Raw genomic sequence first — 26,891 nt, 5'->3', positions numbered from 1 at the left:
GAGTGGATAAGATGAAATTGACCCCCAACAACATATTCATACATATATTTCATTGAAAGTGTTTATCTTTTGCTTTTTGCCATTGATCAAAAACTTCATGCATACATATTTAATTTTCGTCTTTTGCATATAAAATCTAAATATTTCGTCTTTAAGTCTTAGCTAATCAAGAAACCACACAACTAAACTAGGCCGTGAGTCCTTTGGGAAGAACGATACTTGGTCTTACCAAGTTTATTACTTGAACGATTCGGTCATACTTGCTGATTGAAAAGCAAGTTTGTGACATCATATTTTGGTGTTCATAAATTTGTCCATCACACTCCTTAATGTTCATCAGTTGTATGATGACTTCTTAATTCAATGTTTAGGATTGCTTAGGGGTCATAGATGGTACTCATGTTCGTGTAAGGGTGCCAAGAACAGATGCTCCGAGATTTCGTGGAAGAAAAGATTGGGCAACTCAAAATGTGTTTGCCGCATGTGACTTTGAAATGAACTTCACATACGTTCTAGCTAGGTGGGAAGGCACAACATCTAATTCTAGAATCTTAAAAAATGCTCTTGATAGAGATGATCCGTTGGTCATCCCCTAAGGTAAGTGTCTTCATTGGGATGTTATAATTGGTTCTTTATTAATTACTAAATACTGATGTGTTCAATATTGTAGGAAAATACTATCTTGACGATGCTGGATTTACGCTTAAAAGTACGGTTATGACACCATATAGAGGCGTCAAATATCACCTTAAATAATTTACACGTAGAGGACCACAAAATGCACGCGAGTTGTTTAACCATCGACATTCATCATTGAGAAATGTTATTGAAAGAACATTTGGTGTATTGAAGAAACGATTTCCCATCATTGCAAGTGGCACTAAACCACATTATGGATTGGAGACAATGACAGACATTATTTTAACTTGTTCTATCCTACACAACTTTATCCGTGGAGTTGATAACGATGACCCATTGCTTAATGAGGTTGATAATGAGTTCAATGAAAGGAAAGAGCATAATGTGTCATCTTCTCAAGTTCGAGAAGATGATTATAGGGTTGGTAGTACTATTAGGGATGAAATAGCTGATGAAATGTGGCGAGATTATCAAAACTCATAGTTATTGTAATTGATAGTTTTTCATGTTTGTGTTCTTTGAATATGACATGCACTTGGTTTTATTATTAACTCAACTTCACTTGTTACCATTTTATTTATGAAATAGGTTTAATATGGACAGAGATAAGGGAGTAACCATTGAGTCATCCGATGGTACAAGAGAGTTCATTAAATGGACTGAGGACATGGATGCTAGGCTTTTGAATTCTATGATCGAGGAGACTCGTTTGGGTAATAGGGTTGATGGCAGCTGGACAACCCAAGCGTATAATAACATGGTTCAATACCTTCATAGTTGTGGTTATGTTAATGTTAGTAAAAATAATGTCAAAAATTGTCAAAAGGTATTGAAAGACAGATGGCGTGAGGTTCATGACCTCTTTGGTGGATTGAGTGGATTTACCTGGAACGCCGTAACTTTGAGATTTGAAGCTGAGGACAAAATCTGGGCTGACCTCATTCAGGTATTTGTTAAATATTCAGATTTGGTAGATTCTTAAAATACATAAGTTCAACAAATATCTATTTCATGTATGTTGTTTCAGTCGAGGCCAAGTGCAACAAAGTGGAGAGTTAATACCATCAGACACTACGATTTAATGGTGGAGTTATGGGCTGTAGATTGAGCAACAGGGAGTGGTGTTCGGACCGCTCGTCAAGCGCATCGTCAGCGGGTTAGGCCTCGTGTACAGGTTGATCTGAATCAAAATATGGAGTACATTCCTGAAGAGCCTACCTATCAGGAGTATAGAGACCCAACTCCACCATCACCTTCTCCATCCGTGGATGAGTACAGTCCAGGGCAGATTCAATATGTGCCATCTGTTCCATCCGGAGGAACTTCATCCTCTCGAGGTTCCAAAAGGAAGGCACTTATGGTCGATGTGATAGATGCACAATTTGATAAGTTGACCACCAGCCTCGATGGTTTCAAAAATGTCCTTGGCTCTAGAAATGTGCACTTTGGCGTAATTTATGATGCTGTCGTGCGTCAAGTCTCAGCAATGGAAGATAGAAATCAAAATACTCCGTCGCACCTCCACGTACACATACACAGAGGGCGACATTTATGAAATGTTGAGTGCTATGAATATTGCTGATGAAAACTTGCTCGATCAATGTTATGATTTCTTATGTTCAAACCCCACATGTACAAAGAGGTTAATGGGACTTCCACCGCACAAGAGGTGGAACAAGTTATGTAAAATGATATCGAGTGGTGAATGTTAGAATTTTTTGCAATCTTTTTAGTTGTCTTACAATTATAGTATTACATCTTGGGCTTCATCCATGTTTAATATTGGAGTTAATGTTATGGTTATCATCTAATGCTTTGTCTTTAATTATTGTTATTATTAATATTCTTTAATTTGTTATGACTTAACTTGTGCATGTTTTTATGTATGGTTTTGTTGAAGAAATTGTTAAATGGCCTCATCATCAACCAAAAGGCCTAGAAAAAGTCATAAGGGAAAAGAAACCGTAACTGAGCCAGAAGATGCAACCTATGTCAGACCATCTCTTGCAGAACAATTAGATCAACATCGTTTCTTTAGTGATAGCCATCAGATGGAAAACTACGCAGCTGATTTTTACACAAGGAATATTGTCGTTCCTAAAATAATTAATTTCGAATCATTTATCGGTTCGAACTTATATTTTCAACATCATCTTCTATTTCAAGGAGTGGTTGAATTTCTTACATTGCAGGGAACCTTCTATCCAGATTTGATCAAAGTTTTTTTATTCAAATCTAAAGATTTCTGCAAATGGATATTTTCTCAGAGAGGTCAACAAGAGAAGAATTAGATTGAAACCTGCTGATTGGTTGAATCTTGCTAATTTGAAGTATGACGGTCAAAAATTGTGTTATTCAACTATCCCATACGACTTTCCCTTTGATCGAGAGATGACATTAGGTACTATGGTTAGACCAGAAATGCAGGGTGAACGTGTTAAAACGATTAGATCTTTGAATATTAATGATAGACTTTTGCATTATGTTATTGTGCACAAGTTGACTCCACGACCTGGAAATTTTGCAAGGTTATTATAGGAGGATATCTTTATGATATGGGTGCTTAAAAATAATATAGCTATCAATTGGCCTCATCACATCATGCAACATATGCTTAAATGCAAGGTCGGTGACACATCCCTTCCGTACGGTGTTCTTATCACCCAAATCATGCAATATTGTGGAGTACATGTTGATGCCAATGCCAGCACTCATATTGGGACCAAACATCATTTTTCAATTAATTCTTTGAAGAGGTTGAATATTGTTAATGTCAACGGTGTTTAGCAACACGATGTCGGTGATGATGAAGAAGAAGAGCAACCACACAATCATGACAACCCTATGCAACCTCCTCCACATCTTTCAAATCCTAATATCATGACTCAAATGTGGGAGGGGGTACAAGACTTGCAACATAGAATGCAGGGTATGGAACAAATGTAGGTGCGGGTTCAACATATTGAAGATAACTTGGAAAACCTATCTCTCGACATGAACCGACAATTTGTTCACCTGAATCAAAATGTTAACGTAATTCTTCACCATTTAGATGATTAAGTTGCTTACTATTTCGTATGTGTATTACATGACTCTTTTTCCTGTACTTGACTTATGTGATTGATTTCTTACATTACCTATTGTACTTGCTTTCACATCAGTTTTCATACTTTTATTCATTATCAACTTAATGAACTGCAAATCAGATGGATTTACGAATAATTGATGAATTGGAACAGGTAATTACTCAAAGAACAAGACTATATGCATGATTTTAATTATCAGCTGTATTCAAAATTAATAAATCTCACTTCCATAACAAATAAATTCGTATTACTTGGAACTAATAAATTATATTGCAAACAAATAATACATTTTAAAATAAATCTATTTTACTAAATTACAATTTAATTACTATTTAAAAATTATTTATAATAATTATTTTTAATTTTTTACTCTTAATAAACATTTTTACAATTAAATATAACATCATCAAATATCATTTTATATTAGGTTTAATGTCTCAATAGGTCCCTATTTTTGTTCAGAATTTGCAATAGGTCCCTTTATTTTTTGGCGTCTCAATTGGGTCCTTATTTTTGTTAATTTGATGCAAATAAATCCTTTCCGTCAATTTCATCAAACGACGTTAATGAATGTGTGACGTGGCCTTACACGTGTCAATACTGTCCTCAGGCCACGTCACACATTCATTAACGTCGTTTGATGAAATTGACGGAAAGGATTTATTTGCATCAAATTAACAAAAATAAGGACCCAATTGAGACGCCAAAAAATAAAGGGGCCTATTACAAATTCTGAACAAAAATAGGGACCTATTGAGACATTAAACCTTTATATTACTTTAATACCTAGGGGCAATTTGGTAATCTTTAATTTCTACCAATTACACAAATTTTTAAAAATTGTCACATCAATCAAATCCCTCACTAATTCTCACAAACTTTACCTCTAAATTCACTCTCAATTACCTCCAAATCTATTCAAATAAATACAAACAATTACCCTCAAATCCACTCAATCACTCTCCCCCAAATCATCTCCTCCAATCACCCCCAAGTGAATACACCCTTAAAGATATTATTTTACTTTCAATATAAATATTAAAACATACTATACAAAATTAACATGATATATCTCTCATTATTATGTGATATTAAGAACTAAAATTTATAACTTTTATTTGAGTGAGTGTTTTATATGTGAAAAAGTTTATGTATAAATTTCTCTATAATATAATGTGTTAAACTTGTTTAATCAATTTTGTTTTATATATAAAGAAAAGACTTAATATTATTGGTGGTCCCTATTTTCATCAACTTTGTTCGATGTGAGATTATTTTTTTCGAATGTTCAATGTAATTCTTTATATTGTAATTTATGTTCAATTTGGTTATTTTCGCTGTTTAAATTGCTAACGGTGTAGATTTCACTTAAAAAAATGGAATGACTTGTCACGCATCTCGCCACATCATCACTATCTTCTCCAAATCAAAAACCCTAATTTTCCTTCCATCAACACGTCGTCGTGCATCACACTCAGGCCATCATCTTCTCCATGCCGTGGAACCACCACGAGCTTCGCCGTTAGCAACAGCACAAGCCACCACAAATTAACCAAGAAACCCAATCTGCAAAATAAACATTTCACTACAACGAATCAGACCCAAACCGCGAGCCCAAATAACTATGCACCATGAGAATCACCATCAACATTTCACCATCTTGATCTTTTCCCCAACTTCACGAGAACTTGCAAAGTGAAACTTCAAAAATCAGAAAACCATTGAACCTGCAGAAAACCATTGAACCTGCAGAAAACCCAAAAATCACATAACCCAAATCACAAAAACCCAATTCACGGTGAACCCCCAATTCCCGAAATTGCGACTCTTCCATGAAAACCTGTAAAATCCCAAATCGCACCACCATTGAACTTGTTCAACCTCCATTGTTGATGCAAAACCATCTGCAAGGAACAAAACTCCCATATTGTTTTCCATTAAATCATAAAAACCTAAAAAAAATAGGATTTTTGATATGAGGAATATGATGATGATGTGGCGAGATGATTATGCAAGTCAGCCACTGTGAGTATTATTGTGTGACAACTCATTCCTAATGACTGACCTGATTATTATATCGTTAACAATTTAAACGTCACAAAAATAAAGACCAACATATTAAACCTAAAAAAAACTTTCTTAGATTTATCGAAATGAAATTTTACTACATAAAATTATCACCACTCTCGATCTAATACCTTTAAAAGAATGAGTTAATAAATTTTCACCTATATTCTATTTTTCTTTCTTATTTCAAGACTCACACTTGTCCCAATAAAACTCCAATACATAAAATACAAACAATGATAACAGTGGTTCGAATATCGTTACTTTGAATATTGTTATAATTTATTTTAAAATAACATTTTACTTATCTTAGACGGCTTTTAAAAAACTAAATAATTAATGTTTGAAATTAATTTATTTACACGTGTTAAAATATTCAGTTCCTTCCTTTCCAATTATGCAATGGGTTTACCCTCTAAAGTTGGGCTTTTACAACGTTCTATGATGCTATTCTCATCCACAATTTTTGCCTTTTCAACTCTCACTTCTACCACAAATTAGCAAATTACTATTTTACTCTCCCTTAAGATTGAAAACAAATTTCGATTTTCATTGTCTCTTAAAACAATACACACTAAAAATGTATGTCCATTGCGTATCAATTTTTTTAACACAACAAAAGCACATTCCCATTTTGGATTTTTCACATAAAAAATGTTCATCTTGTGTTAAAGAGTACATCTTCCATAAAAAGCAAAAACAAATTTTAGTTGTAAATGTATATAAAGAGAATTTATTTAGGTCTCCATCACGAGTATTTTTGAAAAGAAAAAATAAAAATAAAAATTCGGGTGAAAACAGAAGAGGCCCATTGTCTTAAATCCGAGTCCATGTTTTTAGTTCAGGCCTGGTTCACCATTAGGTTCTTTTGAATCCAGAAATATTATGAGGATTATACCATTATACGGAGAAAGCTTTGCGAGTCGCTCGCCACCGGCCGAGTCCGCGAGACTGCCGACCGAGTCCCCGCCACCACTTCCAGAGTTCGAACAGAGTGGAGTCCCACGGTTCTCAAGTGGCGGAGGAAGCTCCGGATGGTGAAAAAGGGTAAAATGAAATTTGAATTTTATGGGAGTACAGTAAGAAAGAAGGGAGGTGCGGTAAGAAACAGCCCGGTGATCACTTGTCCAAAGAGGCCCAAAGCAAAACGCATGGGTACTCTTCGTTCACACAGTGGTGGTGGAACTGAATGGAACGAGCATGGCAAAAATCACAGAACAATCTGAAATGGCGAAGCGCGGAACCTCTGATTCCGAATCCGACAACGCTTCGGTTTCTGGGTCAGAGTCCGAGGAGGCGCACGCGATGGATAATGGGAAGAAGGGTGTGACGGAATACGAGAAACAGAGGCTGTCGAGAATCGCAGAGAACAGAGCCAGGTTGGAGGCTCTGGGCTTGCCCAAAATGGCTCTCTCCTTGAAAAGTTCTCATCTTCGGACCGCTAAGAAGGGAAAAGAGAAGAAGGTTAAAGAAGACGATGATGAAGAGTATTTACCCGAAGACGAGGGAGGACCCGGTTCAAGTTCTTCAAGTGAACATGATGAAGACCGTAAAGATGAAGACTTTGCAACTAAAAATTCTTCTGGGTCACGGAAAAGGAAGGTGGGTCTTCATTTTTTTTTATATATATAAATGCTGTTTTTCAGATATTATTTTGTTAAGTTATTCTAGAGTGTAGTTGTAGAAGTGAGTGTGTTTTAGGAATGTGTCAATTTTCTATTAAGTTTAAACATTAAGGCAAATTTACATGTTGCGAATAAGTTGTGTAACCATTGGAGCAGCAACACAAGTTGGCAGTTGGCACTATGAGAATGTATTCTTTGATGATTACAATAGGAGTGCTAGTAATACATGATTCTAACACATTCTCTACTATTGGTTAATAGTTATTTGAAACTGCCAAATACATAGAAGAGCTCATTAAATTATAGACGAGAACTTGATAATGTAGTGATTTCTTATAATTTGGTCATTAACAAAAAATGTATCCCAATGAGTGAAATTTGGTTATTGGGATTTTTTTCCCCCTAGTTTATTCCTTTGCAAAACTGAGTTGTTTTTGTTTAAAAAGATTTTTTTTGGTATTTTGATGTTGCCATTGAATGGTTTGATATGAACGAAAAGGTTTTTCGCATTGTGGGTTTTAGTAGTTATTGACTTATTGTGCTAGACCCTTGTCTTCTAATTTGAAAATTATTTTGACCTTTACAATTTCAATTCTTTTGCCTAATACCATCTTCAGGTGAAGAACAAAGGTTTGGAAAAGAAAGCCGGAGTCTCTGGGAAGAAGGATGTTGGTAATTCAGAGTACATTGATTATGATGATGATGATGATGAAGCTTTGAGGCAGGTAGTTTTAATGTTTACATTGTGCTGGTTTTGTTTGATTTACATCTTGATCATGTTGCTATGATGCTGTGTTGCATAATGCTATGAATAGAAGCATCTTAACTTTATGATGTGTGTGAATAATAGGCAATTGCTCTTTCCTTGCAAAACTCTGCCGAAGGTTCATATTTACCTGACCAGAATGTATTCAAGCTTAAGAAGACCGAGAAAAAGGGAAACAATCAAACTCAAGAAGATAAAGGAAGAAAGAAGAACAAAAAATCGGTTTGTATTGAATTCACTATTCAAATTATCTTTTTCCTTGTCTATAATTACTTTGTTTGTATTAAATCTTCTTTTGATTTTTGCTCTTTAACTGTTTTAACATGAACAGTTTGCAAGTCGGCTGCAACTAACAGAGGATGAGCTCATTGTACACTTCTTCCAGCTTGATGGTAATTTGATAATATCTGTAAGCTGTTATTTTTTGTATACTAATGACCAAGAATAACGGTTAGAGATCAATTGGGAAAGCCATGCTGATGGACTTCTTTAATCAAGAAGTCAGTAACCCGAAAAATACACCAGACCCACTCCTCTGAATAACCTCTTCTTATTCAATGAAATCAAGAGTACAAATGTAGTGTAAACACCCCTAAGGAAGCCCGATCTCCCTCCACTGGACTAAGTTCCAGTCAACTCACAAAATACAAATTGAATGCCCTCGCCCTTTACAACTAACTTCCTTATTTATACTCCCCTTTCCCTCTAACTAATTTCTAACAGAAACTCTCTGCTTCCCGCCTTTATTTTTCCTCACATATACTTTTATTCCCCTATCAATACCCCCCTCCATCTCAACAATCTTGTCCTCAAGTTTGGAACAGTGAAGCTTGATCTCATGATTCCTCTTCATCATCGTGTTATCATATGAAGAGAGCCCAGTAACTAGTGTCCTCCAATTCCGGTCTGGAGGCTTGGGTGGTGGTCAATATGAGAGAATTATTGACTCCTTCTGTTCCATTAATAAGAACTGCTCCTTTTCCAAGATTCCCCTAGACCTCTTACCTTGTGGAACCCAAGTATTACACTTTGCTTCTGAAACTGTCTGCATTGCTTCCAGTCCTGAAGTTTCTTTCCTACCATCTTTGCCTTTCACCACTGTGAGTAATATAAGATGGCCAGTTAATGAAGATTCTGCAAGCAACCTGGAAATTCCTTTGTGGCCAATGCTAGAAGCTAGATCTGCAGGTTTTATAACCTTAGTAATTTCAAAAAATGGACTTGTAACAGCCCTAGTGGATGCACCCCTGGACACCCAGACCACAGCTAGGTCACTTCCTGACAACACTGCTTTAACCCTAGGCCTCAACAATTCTTCCCCTTTCTTCACTGTTTTGACATACCCACCACAACCTACCACTCTATCTTCACTAAAAACAATAGCTTTACTGGAAAATGGGTTGTTAGTGGGCCTAATAATGCCCAAGCCCAACATCTCCTGGACCTGCTTCTCTATTTCAGCCTTCAATAAGTGGGGATACTTATAGGGTCTCACGTTCACTTGTTCAGTGCCTTCTTTAATGGTTATCTGGTGGTCCACTCTTCTGACAGGAGGAAGTCCTTGTGGCACCTCAAACACCTTCTCAAACTCCCCCAAAATCTTCTCTAGATTCTCCTCTTGCATGGGGGTTAATCCTTCTGCCCCTGGGTTTTCCGCTGCTGTTTCAAATTGATGCAGACCCCACACCACCGCCAAAGTCTCAATCCTTGTCTCCTTCTGCAACGCCTCCTCGGGAGTGATGACTTTCATCATAGATTTGCTATCACCCCTTATCACTACCTCTGTTTCTGTTGGCCCATATTTCATGTTCATTTGCTTCCAATCCACCTTAATTTGCCCCAACTTGGCCAGCCACTCTACTCCCATCACGACATCGACTTCCCCCAGTTCAAAGAGATAAAATTCCTCTTTAATCTCCGCTCCCTCCAGTGTTAAAGAAATCCCCATGCAGTGGTCCTGCGTTTCCTTTCTCTGGCCGTCCCCCAGGCAAACGCGATATGGTGGCGTCTCCTCCCTCTCTAAACCCAACTCCTCCACTAGCCTCGTCGAGATGAAGTTGTGGCTCGCCCCACTGTCTATTAGCACGACAATCCTCCGATCTCGAATCCAACCCGACAATTTCATGGTGTTGGATTGTGTTATTCCCTTAGCTGAATACACCGACAATTCCATGCACCGTTGTTCCGCCTCCTCTTCTGCCTCCACCGCTTCTTTGTCGTCGTCATCTGCCTCCATAATCATCATCTTAAAACTCCTCTCCGCGCAACGATGCCCGGGGCTATAAGGACCCCCACAGTGAAAACAGCGGCCCTCCTCTCGCCTCTTGAGATATTCCGAATATGGTAGAGTTCGCACTCCGCGACTCGGGTTGCCTTTGCCTGTATTGCTTTCTACCTTTGAACTGACGATCCTGGTCGTCACTTCTTTCTTTGGACTGAGACCTCCGCCACTACTCCCTTGCCCCTCCGATGACCCACAATAGGTCTCCGTTCACGCTACCGTGCCCGCGTTGGCCGCATACTTCCCCCACGTCGATCCTCCTTTCATTGCCCCACCACTGCCAGACATCCTCGCCACTAATCCTGATTGCTCCATGTCCCGTGCCCTTTCCATCGTGGTTAACAAATCGCGTGGATCGTAAGGTCTAACGAGATCCCTCAGTCCTTCTTGTAATCCAGCGAAGAAATACCCAAGAAGTTGTTCCTCCGTCATGCCCGCTGCCTGAGCCACCAGGACTTCGAACTCCTGTACATATTCTTCCACCGCTCCTCTCTATCGCACCAAGAAGTTGTTCCTCCGTCAAAGATTGTTCCCCGATGTCTACCTCCAAACCTCCTGACCATCGCCTCCGTCAATGTCGCCCAGGTAGGATTCTTAACCTTCTTCCGCCAAAAGCGAAACCAATAATTCACTCCCCCTTCCATACAAATGTACACTAGCTTCATCTTCTTCCTTTCTGTCACATTTTGTAATTCGAAGAACATCTCTGCCCTAGCGATCCATCCCGTCGGATCGATCCCTTCGAAAGTGGGTAATTCTACTCTCTTCATCCAACTCTTTTGAACGTCGCGTTCTTCCTCGGATTCATCCTCCTTTGTATCCCTACCTATACGACCTCCATTAACAGAATGACTGCCTTCAGAACTCCTCACCTGGTTCCCTCTTCTCCCTCGGTCACGATTCACGTTTCAAGCCATTCCCCTCATCTCCGCTCGAATTTCCTCCAACGTCGCTTCCATGGCATCGAATCTACCCTCTAATGCACTCACCCTGTTCTCCATCTCGTCTCTCCTTCAATCTAGATCCGGCAGGTCGGACCAATATTGATGGACTTCTTTAATCAAGAAGTCAGTAACCCGAAAAATACACACAGAATAGACCCACTCCTCTGAATAACCTCTTCTTATTCAATGAAATCAAGAGTACAAATGTAGTGTAAACACCCCTAAGGAAGCCCGATCTCCCTCCACTAGACTAAGTTCCAGTAAACTCACAAAATACAAATTGAATGCCCCCGCCCTTTACAACTAACTTCCTTATTTATACTCCCCTTTCCCTCTAACTAATTTCTAACAGAAACTCTCTGCTTCCCGCCTTTATTTTCCCTCATATACTTTTATTCCCCTATCACATGCTTATTATATATGAGATCTATTATTCATCAAAGAGGAATTGTGATAGGATATAAGGTAATAAGATATAATGGGTTTAGGATAGAAGGAAGAGGAAATGAGAGGGCGGTTAGGAATGAAGAGTTGTTTGACAGTTGGTTAGTTAGTGGGAAGGGGAAGGGAGATTTTATAAATAGTGTGTGTGTGCTGTACAGGCGGTATGAGTCATTTTTGTACATTTGGGTATAGACTCGATATTTGTTCTAGTGGAGGGAGAGAGGCTTCCTTGGGGGGCTGATTTTTTGTACTTTGTTTCACTCATACATCAATAATATACATACTGTTTTGTGTCATTTTGTGTGTGCTTGAGAGTTGAGGAGTGTTGTTCGGCTTCTTGAAAAAAGAAACCTAACAAATTGTATGTTTTATATCATGCCCATATTAAAAATTGCACTTGTTGAGATGATCATAATTATGTGTAAGCCAAGCCATTCTGATCGCTTTAATTAAATGGGAAACAATTTTTTATTATTATTATTGATGAAGATCATATATCGACCTGAGATATATTCAAACTATAGTATATAAATCATTGTTGACCTCATTCTACAAGCCAGTTTTGTAAGATTGAATTAGACGTAGAAGTTCATTTTCTAAGATGGTATCAAAGTTTATCCTAACTAACAAGGTTTGTTAAACCTATTGTGTCACGCATTATTGAGTTTCAATCAAATCACCCTCAAATTTCTACTCCTTCGCACTAGATGCACACTTTTTGTCTTGATAGTGTGTTGGAAATGTCATCAACTAGATATTTGATCAAATTATATAATATATAAATGAGTGCAAATTTCATCTTCTTAAGTAGTTTTGTAAGGATAAGTTAGGTTTAAAATTTATTTTGTAAGAGTCACTTTCAACTTCTTGGACATTTAGAAAAAAATAACTATTACTTTTACTAAGTTGATGTAATGGTCCGAGAAGCCACATTCTTGCTCATATAATGCTGTAATTGATTGTTGTTTTATAAGCTATCTGTATGACTCCCTTTGTTTGCACTATTAATTTGATTTTATGGGACTATTATCTCAGTGTGTAACTTCTTGCATATGTGGTGTTTGAAGTATGAAAGATTTAGCATCAGTATAGATAGTTTTAAAATTCTGTTTTGCGGGTAGTGAGGTAAATTTGATCCAATATTCTCCCCTTTTCATTTTAAGTAAACACAATATACATAGTTTTAGCCATTATTTATTTCAGGTTTTTGTGAATTTTGTTAATGTACCGGTGAACAAAGAAGCTTTTTTCGCATCTATTTCTTTGCTTCTTTTATTTCAACCACATACTTATTGACTAGGGAAGTTGTTTGGTGGCATGCAGAAGCTGGAAAAGGAACTTTAAATGTAAGGGATATACAAAAGGCAGCTACTGCGCATGATTTTTTATGGACAGACAAAGAGTTAGTTGATATGATCCGCTGCTTCGATAGTGATGGAGATGGAAAGGTAAGGAACACAAGTTCTTTCACTGATTTTGTTATGTTATTTTGGCTGGAGATCAAGAACATTGAATAATCACAAGGCTTTATAACTTTCAATCTGAATTTTGATTGGTAATCACTAAATCTTGTAAAACAAAGAATGGCTAAAATCACAATTAACATAATTGAATTGATTGATAGAAAAATTCTTTATAATTTCAAAGAAAGAAAAACTTTTGCATTAAAAACTTTTGATATAAAACATAATTGAATGCAATGATTAATGGACTTCAACAACACTAGAAATTGAAGATGAACAAGAAGAGATTTTAAAAGAACCACTAAAGAAATTTGTAGACTAGTTTGATTATGTTAGGTTTCTAGATAGAGGAAACCAGGAAAACCACCGCAAACACCTAAACTCACTGAATAGATATCGTATTATTGATTCTAGGCAACAAGTACAGCATGAATGCATCCAAGGGACAATGTTTCCTTCACGCAGGATGGCAATGATCCTGTCAACAGTTCTCCAAACATCCAAAAATGTCCCTGCATACAAAGAACCTCCAACTATATATAGAAAGTCTCACTCAACCTAACAACTCAACTAACAACTACTTTTTAATATGTTTCCTCCTAACATACACATTACATATCCTATCATTATGCACAGCTGCAGAAACAACCTTGTCCTCAAGGTTGAAGTCTAGAAACTGGTCCTTAATTGTTGCAATAAATTCCCACATGGTTGCCTCAAGGCTTCCTTTCTGCCCTTGGATTAACACTTGTTGCAAGACTTCATCTCCCATCAGCAAATTCATCAAACTTGGGGAAGATTCATCAGCTTTGGTGGCCTTCTTCCCATCACGTCTCCCAAACAGCTTGGTAGGTGGAAGCAAACACTTCACTTTTGTAGGATCGTCATGATAGACCTGAAGATCAGTAAGAACCCCTGCCATTGCACCAACATCCATCATAAGTTTTTCCCTCAAAGTAACTTGTGGTTGAGAAGGATTATCTCCATATGTTATATGGAATCCAGCCTGGAAAGAATATTTCTCAAAACAACTTGATCATCCTCTGATGTTGAAACCTCTAAATCGGAATACTCAAACCGTGCACAACAATCCCATATTTCTCCTACCAGAACTCTTGTGTCTGCTTCTAATGCATCAGACACCTTTGTGAGAAATAAAGAAGATTGGGAGAAAATATCCCTTGTGTCTTTTGCATACACATAGGGTAGTTTATTTATAATGTAAGATATGGGCCAATGCCCTTAATACAAAATGGGCTAAGCCCAATTAATAGAAACACACATCTTAACATCTAACACTCCCCCTCAAGCTGGAGCATATAAATCATATGTTCCAAGCTTGTTACAAAGATAATCAATTCTAGGTCCTCGTAACGACTTAGTGAATATGTCTGCCAACTGGTTGTTTGAGTTAACGAACTCAGTCTTGATATCTCCGGATATGATTTTTTCTCGAATAAAATGACAATCAACTTCAATGTGCTTGGTTCTCTCATTGAAGACAAGGTTAGAGCTAATATGGAGAGCAACTTGATTATCACATATAAGTGTCATGTGAGTGACATCTCCAAATTTCAATTCATTAAGTAATTGTTTAAGCCACACAAGCTCGCAATTAGCTGATGCCATAGCTCTATATTCTGCTTCTGCGCTGGACCTTGCCACAACACTTTGCTTCTTACTTTTCCAAGATATCAGGTTGCCACCAATAGAGACACAATATCCAGAAGTAGACCTCCTATCAGAAAGGGAACCAGCCCAATCAGCATCTGAATAGCAAACGATTTTTTTATCGTTGTTAGGACCATATAGCAAACCTTTTCTAGGTGATCCTTTAATATACTTCAGTATGCGAACAACTGCATCCGAATGGTCTTCACATGGGGAGTTTAGGAATTGACTCACCACGCTAACTGTGAAGGAAATGTCAGGACGTGTAACAGTACGATAGTTTAATTTACCAACTAATCTTCTGTACCGTTCAGGATCTGAGAAAGGCTCCCCCTGATTTGGTAGGAGTTTGATGTTAGGATCCATAGGTGTCTCAACAGATTTAGAGTTCATTAACCATGTTTCCTCCAAGATGTCTAATGCATACTTCCTCTAAGATATGACAATACCGGTGTTGGATTGTGCTACTTCAATACCCAAAAAGTACCGGAGTTTGCCAAGATCTTTGGTTTGAAAATGATGAGAAAGATGTTGTTTCATCTGGGAGATGCCAAGATAGTCGCTTCCTGTGAGAACAATATCATCGACATACACTATTAAGTAGATACATCCAACACTTGAGTGGCGATAGAACACTGAATGATCCGCTTCACTGCGAGACATACCAAATTGTTGAACAACACAGCTGAATTTACCAAGCCAGGCCCGAGGAGATTGTTTTAGGCCATATAAGGATTTGCGAAGACGACATACCAATCCAGATGACTCCCCCTGAGCAACAAAGCCAGGCGGTTGCTCCATATAAATTTCTTCATGCAAATCACCATTAGGGAAAGCATTTTTGACATCAAGTTGGTAAAGAGGCCATTGTCGAAGAGCGGCCATGGCAATGAATAGGCGAAGAAAGGTCATTTTTGCCACTGGAGAAAAAGTATTACCATAATCCAAACCAAAAATCTGTGTGTAGCCTTTGGCAATCAGTCGAGCTTTCAGACGATCAATTGTGCCATCAGGGCCAACTTTGATAGCATACACCTACCTGCAACCAACAACAGACTTTCCAGATGGTAATTGGACAAGCTCCCAAGTTCCACTTTTCTGTAAAGCACTTAATTCATCTAGCATAGCTTGACGCCAGCCAGGATCAGTTAAGGCATCACCCACAGACTTGGGAATTGACACAGAAGAAATGGAGGAGAGAGATGTGTAAAAAAATGGAGATAATCTGTGGTAACTAAGTACAGTATAATGGGGGGAAGGGTTACGAGTAGAGCGTATACCTTTACGGAGGGCAATAGGCAGGTCAGACTCATTTGCTGGAGCCGGAGGAGACACAGGAGGCGGCACTGAAAGTGAGTTATGAGGGAGACAATTGTGGTGATTATAAACCTGAAGGGGTGGTGGTGAAGGACGATCCTGTGGTGAATGAGAGTCTAAAGAAGGAGACAAAATGGGTGGAGTATCACCAGGAGGATCAAAAAAAATAGGAATATCAACAATAGCTGGTGGAGGTACAGAACTAGAAGATAGATGTGAAAAGTAAAAAGAAGATTCATCAAAAGTGACATCAGGAGAGATAAAATGACGATTAAGGGAAGGGAAAAAACACTTATAGCCCTTTTGTGACCTTGGAAATCCTAAGAAGACACATTTGTGAGACACTACGAGGAAAGGAACTACGAGTATCCTTTCCTAAATGACAAGACTCACACGACAAACTTGATAATTTTGACAACCTCGGGACAAGTTGTTGCAGTTTGGCAAGACTAGGATGACCTAACTGAGCATGAAGAAGGGATGGTGACTCCATGATTACGCCAACATGTGGAGAACGACGGAGATGGTATAGGCCATGAGACTCACATCCTGTGCCAATCATATGTTTCGAACTCCGGTCCTACAACCAAACGAAATCTTTAGTAAATGAAATAACACAATTAAGGGTACGAGTTAGACGACTTATGGACAATAAGTTGAAGGGAGACCCAAGGACACAAAAGTACATGATCAATGGATATGGACGGAAAAATATGAACAGTACCAACACCATGAGATGAGACTCTAGACCCATCATCCATTGTTACCGAGGGTAAATTATCCGGACATGACAAGGAAGAAAACAAGGACTTGTTACCAGTGATATGATCGGTGGCACCTAAGTCAAGGACCCAAGGTTCGAGGGAGTGAAAGTGAGTCAGACCAACAAAAGGTGTACCTGTATGTGCAATAGATGCAGATGTAGTGGAACTAGAGTGCTGACGATCCTCATACCATCTGAGAAATTCGTTAAAGATTGTAGGTTTTTCTACGGTATTCGATGAAGTATGATGGTCTCAGACGGTGATCGGGGAGGTGGATCAGAATTAGCCATTGCTACAGGTCGAGGAGGACGCCCATGAAGCGCATAACATCTATCAACTTTGTGGCCTAACTTGCCACAGTGGTCACATATTAGACGTCCTTTACTTGCAAGACCGACTTCGATCATCACGTTGGGCAGCCATAACTGAGGAATCATCAGTATGAGGAGATGTCTCAGTGACTGGTTTGCTCGGTATACGCAAAAGAGCAGAACAAGTAGATTTAAATCATGAAGAAGAGCATGAATTTTACCCAAATACTCTGCCATGGGACCATGATTGCGCGGACCAATAACAGTTAATAGGTCCTGACAAACACCATAAAGACGCTGAGTGTCATTTGTGTATACTTCGCTTGTGCCCATACTTTTGAACATGTTTCATATGATCGAAACATTTGTTTCATATGATCGAAACATTTGTTTCAGTGAGGAGTGAATGGTGGACTTTATAACAATGCATAACTGAGCATCAATTTTCATCCAGCGAGAAGTGTCATCTGTGGTAGCAGTAGTCACATTTTGAGTAAGGTGATCTAAGTACCCCTGACTCTTCAACCAAAGTTTGATGTCGGACACCCATGTTGCATAATTTGTGCCATCTAACTTGTCAATGGACAAGTGTACATTCACATAATTGGTGTATATTGAGGGATCAGAAGATCAGCCACCAACACAGGTGTTTGTAGACGAGGAAGACGCCATGGAGAGGGAGAAACCCTAAAAATCCAAAGTGCTCCAATTGATGCAACGACCACAGATTCAGAAAGAGGACGAGGAGGCGATCATGACGGTTCTGATCATGACCGTTCGCCACGATCTTTGTACCACGGTGGTCGCCCGGCCGAGACGATTCCAATGGTGTGGTCGTCGGTCGAGTCTGGAACTCCGACGATGGTGGCGGCAGCCACAACGGCAATAGTGGCGACAACAGCGGTGATGTGTGCTGGAGACCGTGGAGTTGGCTGGAACTAATCCTATGCTCTAGATACCATGTGAGAATTAGAGAAGATTGGGAGAAAATATCCCTTGTGTCTTTTGCATACACATAGGGTAGTTTATTTATAATGTAAGATATGGGCCAATGCCCTTAATACAGAATGGGCTGAGCCCATTTAACAGAAACACACATCTTAACATCTAACAACCTTCATGAACTGCAAAACAGAATTATTCCACGTTTTTGTGCATATAGCCAATTCTTTCCACACGGTCTTGGCGGAGTCCTTTTGATTTACCACAACCATCTTATATCTCTCACCCAAACATCTTTATCTGGAACATCGCCAACAGCTTGGCCACTCTCTAAATAAATACATATAATGTCAAATGTATACACCAATTTGAGGTTCTCTTACGTACCTGAGTACGTAAACTAGCCAAATACAACCTCTCACACTCTCAGACAAAGAACAATAGAAGATGAATGAATAAACCTCTTTTATTGATAAGAATAACTGAATTAAAGAAAACAAACAATAATTGGGAGCATAACCTCCGTCAATTATTCTGGAGCATAACCTCCTTTACAAAACTCAATATTCAAAAGCATCCCTTTAACCCTAGACTCCCTTTATTTATACTAATTATTTCCTAAATAAAATATTTCCCTAGAATAAAATCTTTCCCTAGAATAAAATTTGAATATAAAATATTTTCCTAAGATATATTCTTATTTACTATAATTATTTCCCTTGAATAAAATATGAATATAAAATATTTCCCTAAGATATATTCTTATTTACTATAATTATTTCTAAATATTTTCCGTCTATCCTAACTATTGTCCCAGTTAGGATAGTCACTCTTCAACCGATCGGCTTTGCTTCGCCTGGTCGCTCCCCCTCTTCTACCGCTCAGCCTGGACGCTCCCCCTCGTCTACCGCTCGGCCTGGTCGTTCCCCCTTGTCTACCGTTCGACCATATCTCTCCATGCCTTCCACCGTTCGGTCTGCTTGCTCCTCGCCTTCCTCCGTTCGGCTTGCTTCCCCCTGCCTCCTATCGTTCAACTCCCGCTCTTCACCACCTTCCACCATTCGGCTAGACCTCTCCACGCCTTCCACCGTTCGGCTACCGTTCGGCTTTTACGGTCAATACCGTTCGGCCTCACTTCCCTCCTACCTTCCTTCTCCTTCTCATATACTTTCTAAACCTTATTATTACCCCGTACCTTATACCGTAACATTACACCCCGCTGTAAAACAACCTTGTCCTCAAGGTTGGAAATGTGAAACTTGATCTCCTGGCTTATTTTCATCATCGTGTTACCATATGAAGGGTACTTACTGGCTGTTGCCCTCCAATTGAGGTCTGGAGGTTTGGGTGGTGGTAAAACCTCCTCCAATGTCTTCCATTCTTCGTCCAACATTCTGGTCACCACTTTTCCAGAATCATAAGCCTTGAGGAATTGGACTTTGATGTCTTTTAGTACTTCACGTCCCTCTCTCCCTTCAACTGGTGTATCAAAAATTGCAAACCCCCTGTTATTTTTTGCTGGCCCACCTTCTTACAGAATCCATTGTTCTCTCCAGGGTATTGATTCTTCCATCTGCCCTTTCTTCCAAAGCCTCCATTCTTCCTTCCAGTACTAGCCCAATCGGTTCCGGCAGTTTTCTCACGTTCGGTTTTGGCTGTTCTCTCACGTTCGAATCTGTCAGTCCACTACCGTTCGGTTCCAACCGTCCCTTCCCGTTCGGCTCGGTAAGTCCTCTCTCTTTAGGTTTCGCCCGTTCTATCACGTTCAGATCCAGAAGTCTGCTACCATTAAGTTCTGGCAGTCCTTTCGCGTTCGATTCTGGAAGTCCTTTCCCGTTCGAAGTTTGGACGTATTCTTCCACGGTCCCCGACTGCTTACTGGCCGCAAGTCTTTCGAAGACTGACCCCATGTTTCTTTCTACGAATCGGATTACCATCGCCTCCTTTAAACCTTTCCAAGAACAATTCTTGGCTTTCCCCTTCCAAAATCTGAACCAGAATCCGGCCTTTTTCTCCATACTGATGTAGGCTAGGTGCACCTTCTCTTCCTCCGACACCCCTTGTAGTTCAAAAAATTTATCAGCTCTATTGATCCAATTCAATAGATCAACTCCGTAATAAACGGGTAACTCTACCCTTTTCCTCCAATTTGGTTGCTCCTCGTGGCATCCACCATCTCTCTCGCCTTCCCCTTCCTCTCGCCGGTCCTCCCGTTGACAGACCCTTGGTTTCCATCCGAATTTCCATCTAGATGTTGGGCTCGCCCTTCCATCATCCTCAGCAGTTCGTGCAAATCCTTGCGGACTGCCGCCATCTTTGTCTCCAATCCCCCCATGGATAGTTCCATGTTCTCCAACTTTTTCTCCTCTCTTGACTATCCGGCAGGTTCCTTCCTCATGCCTTTTCTCCTCTCTAACAATCTGGCAGGTCGGACCAATTGTTACGTACCTGAGTACGTAAACTAGCCAAATACAACCTCTCACACTCTCACAGACAAAGAACAATATAAGACTAATGAATAAACCTCTTTTATTGATAAGAATAACTGAATCAAAGAAAACAAACAATAACTAGGAGCATGATCTGCGTCAATTACTTGAGAGCATAACCTCCTTTACAAAACTCACAAATCAAAAACATACCTTTAACCCTAGACTCTCCCTTTATTTATACTAATTATTTCCTAAATAAAATATTTCCCTAGAATAAAATATGAATATAAAATATTTCCCTAAGATATATTCTTATTTACTATAATTATTTCCCTAGAATAAAATATGAATATAAAATATTTCCCTAAGATATATTCTTATTTACTATAATTATTTCTAAATATTTCCCGCCTATCCTAACTGTTGTCCCAGTTAGGATAGTCACTCTTCAACCAATCGGCTTTGCTTCGCCTGGTCGCTCCCCCTTGTCTACTGTTCGGCCAACTCGCTCTCCCTCTTCTACCGCTCAGCCTGGACGCTCCCCCTCGTCTACCACTCGGCCTGGTCGTTCCCCCTCGTCTACCGTTCATCCATATCTCTCCATGCCTTCCACCGTTCGGTCTGCTTGCTCCTCGCCTTCCTCCGTTCGGCTTGCTTCTTCCTGCCTCCTACCGTTCGACTCCCGCTCTTCACCACCTTCCACCATTTGGCTAGACCTCTCCACGCCTTCCACCCTTCGGCCTTTACGGTCAATACCGTTCGGCCTCACTTCCCTCCTACCTTCCTTCTCCTTCTCATATACTTTCCAAACCTTATTATTACACCGTAACAGGTTCACTTCCCCAGCTTGAAAGAATTTACAGAACATTTTTCATGTCTTCATTATTTCCTTCAAAGTGAGGAAATTCTCACCTTTCCATGTAAATGAACTTCTTTTTCCAAAATTATCCAAAGGAGAGCCATTGCTGCTCAACTCAAAATCATGCTTAGTAAAATCTTCAGCTGAGACTATGACATTGTCTTGGACAAGAAAACATGAATCTTGTTCAAAGATATTGGTGAGTGTTACAATCTCATGCCAACCCCAATCCTTTGCAGCTTTTTAGTAGTGGTTATGAGATTCCTTGGTGACAAATTTATCCTCCATTTTCTGGTTCACAACTGATATATGATGACTAAAAAAGCAATTACTATCACTAGAAGTATTTCTTGAATCTGTAACCGTGAGTTTCCTCTTTAGCAAGTCCTTCCACCTAATAAAATTCTCAATTCTAGTATTGAACTTTTCAATATGCCCATCGACTTCTGAGCACCACTCTCACTTCTCCCTGCAATCTACATTCAGTTAATCAAGGTAACCTGGGTTGGATTTTTCACTTGAAAATATCTAATTATAAGAAACACAATGCAAGCAAACCAAGACAAAAAGTACCTCCTGAAATACACTTTAAGAAGATTTACAAGATAATGAAAACATTCAATTACCTACTCACCAAACATTGCTGCTCGAATTTACAAATTGAAGTTACAAGAAGAGGAACACAAAAGGGGTATCACCTGTGCTGTAACAGATTACACAAAGAATTAACCTATAGCTTGAACAATCTCCCTATGATTCATGAGCAGTCTCTCAAGATGAACTTTTCAAAAATATTCTCTGGAAACTTTCTCACAGTAAGACTCGAACTATGAAAAGCATGTGAAAACAAATCTGATGAAAGAAATTTTGAACTAACTAAATGAAATAATCGATTATTAATAAAGATAATCAATTAATTTGCTTATTTATAAACCCAGGAAGCACTTCAGTTTGATATTAATCAATTATAATAACTAGATTTACTCAATTATTTCGGAAAGGATATGTTTTAGGAAAAACTTGAAATAATCGATTATACTTCATGATGATTGATTATATCCGAACCATATTAAACTAGTTTTATATAGATAATCGATTATTATTAAATATAATGGATTAGATGCTCTCTGTTCTGAGATAATTGATTATTCCTCGTCATAATCGATTATTTCCAAACCTTGTTTAAAAATATAAGTTTTAGCTTTATATAATCAATTATATACTTAATCTAATCTATTAATTTGTTCATAAAACAGTTTCTGGTCAATATCATTTAGGAGGCAATTCAACCTTTACAAATCTTATACTACTCTAATTAACATGTTGAAAAGAAATTTGAACACGTTTAGTAAGGAAATCCTAAAAGACTGCACATCCTTGTAGTCTTATATTTTACCATTTTTTGAATACTATCACAGATATTGACTATATGTGATTTATTATTATGATTCTTATCCAAATATGCTATTCTAACTACAAGCACTCCGTTGGTTAATCTCTTTTCCTTTTTTATCAGCATTAATCTCTTTCACTTATATTTTTTCTTATAACTTCCCAGTCTCTTTATATCTTATTAATATGAAAATTTTAGTGACTTTATTCCTTCATATAAAAATGGTGGAAGAGACTGTCTAACAATTTATTAACACTATTTGAATTATTATTAAATACTAAAACATAGCTGGCTTTGTTGCAGCTAAGCCTGGATGATTTCCGGAAGATTATGGTTCGTTGCAACATGATCAAAGAGTGATGAAAATCTTGATAGAACCACGTGTTAGAATTAGAGATATTACATGGTGACTAGATGCACAACCATTGAGTCCTTGTGCTCTTTTTGGTACCTTGGAGGGATCGGAGCAATTACTATCACCATAAGGACTGTCAAATACATGTATGTAGTATTCCTTCTTGTATATCCCATTATCACTACTATATAATTTCTGTTGTACTATGTTGATTTCCCATTTTGTATCCTATACAACTTTCTTGAACTAAGTCTTATTTTTGGTGTAAAATCTACCTCAGCAGTCTCTAACTTGATACCTTTTCAATCTCCGAAGTGTTTTTCTTATAACTATTTTGTTTTGTTGTTTTTATATCTACTTTGGTATCTTACATTTTAGCATAAGGAAGATGCTTGTTCTCTTCTCTGTTTTTTCTAAAATCTACATACATGTGCCTACACATATAGCATATACTGGTATTTTGTGTTTGGTTTCTCATTTTTTTTACATGATGCTGGTCGATTGAGAAGCAAGTATTGTTGCTTATTCTACTTTCTTATCATTTTTTTCATGTGAATTTGTTTAGAAGATGTTTAACCAGTTCAACTGTGCAATATTTTCAATCTAACTTGTAGAAGTTATGACTTTTAAGAAAGTAATGAGAAATAAGATTTTAAAATTTGTTTTTCATAAACTGAGAGCATTTATTATACAAAGTTTACAAATTACTTGATGCTGTGTATCTTCTTGGAAGAAAATTCTGTGCTAATGAAGACTCTTGAGAATTTTTGGAAGAGTTTCTTAAAAGTAAGTATTATATACTGATTTAGTTGATATTGAAGGTGTTGATATTAGAAAGGATAACATTAGAAAATGAGAAAAAAAAACACACACACACAATATATATATCAAAAATTTATCAAAAAAATCATTAAGCAAGAAGAAAAAATAACATATAAAGAAAAAAATACTTCAATCAGAAATCATCAAACACTTATCCTTGTGTTGAACTGAGGAATCAACTACTCTATATGACCACTTTCTCACTCAAAATTAACAATTCACTTATAAAATCATTTTTTTTTAAGAAATTGTTTAACGAGTATTTCTGATTTTTTCCAGGTCAATTACCAATTCATTTATAAAATGAAAACTCATTATAAAATCATTTTTTCGTAAGATTGTTTAACGGCAAGTGTTTCTGATTTTTTCAATTTGGGCTACAGTAGGGATGGCAAATAAAATGTTGGAGTGAGAGAAATGAAAGAGAAAGGGTTGAGAGGAATAAGAGAGGTGAGTAAGGATTTGGGGTTTTTTTTTTTTAGTTTTGAGAATGAAAATTATTAAAATTCCCTTAACCAGTTAACAAACCCCTACATATATAATGTAATTATTTAAATTTTTGTTTTAATATTGTTATTGACCAGAACTGGTTTCTTGTATGTTGGGAGTCCTGTAATGAAAGTGTTGGTTGACTTTAAACTTATTTGTTTAGTTTAAATGAATAAGTTGGTGTGAACTTAAAATGAGATGAATATAATGTCACAGCGTGTGTATTGTGTAAGATATTGCGGACGAGTAACTAGTGCTTCTGGTGTGGGAATTCTTGAGTATTAAAAAATCTATAAATGGATTGCACTTGAATTTTATATGACTCTTGAATTTATTCTTGATTATCACAAGTTATTGAAATATTAGGCGACAAAGTTGGGGTACCCATAAAGGTTGTAGTAAAAAGAAAGGGTGATAAATTGGTGACTTTAAGTGTGTGCCTAAATAAGCCAATCTCGATATCTAGAAAAATGAAGATTTGTAATTACGTAATGTTTCTACTATTTTGGTGGTGTAACCATTTCTCACCCAACCGTACCCTGTTGACACTACGCCTGGAACAAATTATTAGGTGAAGTCAAATGGTCCAGTTGTCAGTCTTAATTCATGTGTAATGTACACATAAATTTGGTTACAATATAGTAGTATATGTAAATTAATATAATATTTAAATTTAATCTACAGTTTGATATATAAATAATGAATTAAATGTTATTAAACAATTTATAATGTTTTAAATAAATTTTATTTTATTAGTTCAATTAAATTTAATCAAGTTATATTGATTATAAATTGATTGGATGACATAATAATACAGAATTATGATTATAATTTCATTGGATGTCAATTGTAATGATCAATTTTTTTTAAAAACATATATTATGACGTACTAAACAATGTACGTCATAATATTCTAAAAATCATTTACTATGATAAGTGAAAAATTGTAAGTCATAATAGATTCATCATATTATGATTGATAAAAATATCTACGTCATAATACACCACATATTATAACATTTAAACACATCTACGTCATAATATGTTTCGTCATATTATGACTGATAAATAAAAATTTGTCATAATAAATTACGCATATTATGACTAGTTACAGAAATTACGTCATAATACGTTCAAGCTATTATGACGTAAATTTTAGCTACATCATAAAATGCGCAAAGCTACTATAACGTCCAAAACTATGTCCCCAGCAACTACGTCATAATAGGTCAATTTTGTACCGTCATAAAATGTGATTTATGCACTAATGAGAGACATCACATATAAGCGATTGAAATAATATATAATTTTCAAAAAATATGTACTAAATGTTATTATAGTTATCTTATATATAATTATAACATCAATTATACATATATACAAGAATCATATACTAGTAAGAGTATTATTACACTAAGTCAAAAACATAATACTATTTTTTCAAAAACGGATAAAGATAGAAAATCTAACCGTCTAACTTTAAACTTTAGCTCCACTTTCACCGTATACATAATCTACCATAACATCCTCATCTGCTCATACCATTAAGGTGATAATTTTAAACAAGAAAGACAAACAAACAAAGATGAAAGGGTAAACTAAAGTACCAAAAAGGACTACAATACAATATTTATGAAGATATTAAGACATATAAATATTCATATCAACAAATCTTAACACATGCAATCATACATACTAGAATGGATCATCGAAATATATGTATTGATATTGGACACTAGCGAGTTATGCACTTGTGCTGGCCTCTAGTGCTCTACAAAACCATTGTCAATTAGTTTCACCTTACCATACACAAGGTTTCGTTCTCGTCTTAGGCCAAAGTAAAGCCCCTACACTAGGACTTCGTGCTCCTTTCACTACATATCTCACCCTTCTCTACTTGAGATTTGATGATTATTAGAGTGTTAGGATAGCTCCCAATACACAATCCCTATGTCAATGTGTACACTACTAAACACTACAATAGAATATATCCACTAGATTCATGGAATTACGTCAAACACATATACCATGCATATCACCAATAATAAACTCATCATCATCATAAATCATATATAAATAAAAGTCATACATACTCATAATTATATTATAAACCAATCATTGTTTTTAACATTCACATAATCACACTAATTAAATATATCATAAGAGGTATATGAAAACTTAGTTAAAATTTTGATATTTTCGCTCAGCCATCATATCTACT

The 26,891-nt window shown here is 37.2% G+C and overlaps 2 protein-coding genes and 1 pseudogene across 2 annotated transcripts; 2 read left to right on the top strand and 1 right to left on the bottom strand.

Annotated features, from left to right (window-relative positions):
- The first annotated feature begins 1,234 nt into the window (after positions 1 to 1,234).
- Positions 1,235 to 1,747, top strand: LOC148190970 (uncharacterized). Its single transcript, XM_088101227.1, has 2 exons — positions 1,235 to 1,585; positions 1,667 to 1,747. Exons 1-2 carry the CDS (start codon positions 1,235 to 1,237, stop codon positions 1,745 to 1,747), a joined length of 432 nt encoding a protein of 143 aa, XP_087957353.1.
- A 5,164-nt stretch (positions 1,748 to 6,911) lies between these two features.
- On the top strand, positions 6,912 to 23,665 carry LOC124849011 (uncharacterized). Its single transcript, XM_088101572.1, has 6 exons — positions 6,912 to 7,394; positions 8,035 to 8,142; positions 8,268 to 8,405; positions 8,515 to 8,575; positions 13,176 to 13,300; positions 23,308 to 23,665. Exons 1-6 carry the CDS (start codon positions 6,993 to 6,995, stop codon positions 23,362 to 23,364), a joined length of 891 nt encoding a protein of 296 aa, XP_087957698.1. The 5' UTR covers positions 6,912 to 6,992; the 3' UTR covers positions 23,365 to 23,665.
- On the bottom strand, positions 9,109 to 11,027 carry LOC148190969 (uncharacterized; annotated as a pseudogene).
- Positions 23,666 to 26,891: the final 3,226 nt, after the last annotated feature.

This window comes from Vigna umbellata, chromosome 11 (genome assembly GCF_029865625.1).
Source record: "Vigna umbellata cultivar VRB3 chromosome 11, Vumbellata_1.0, whole genome shotgun sequence".
Taxonomy (NCBI): Eukaryota; Viridiplantae; Streptophyta; class Magnoliopsida; order Fabales; family Fabaceae; genus Vigna; species Vigna umbellata.
The sequence above is the reverse complement of the archived record's forward strand: the minus strand, read 5'-3'. Positions and strand labels throughout refer to the sequence as shown.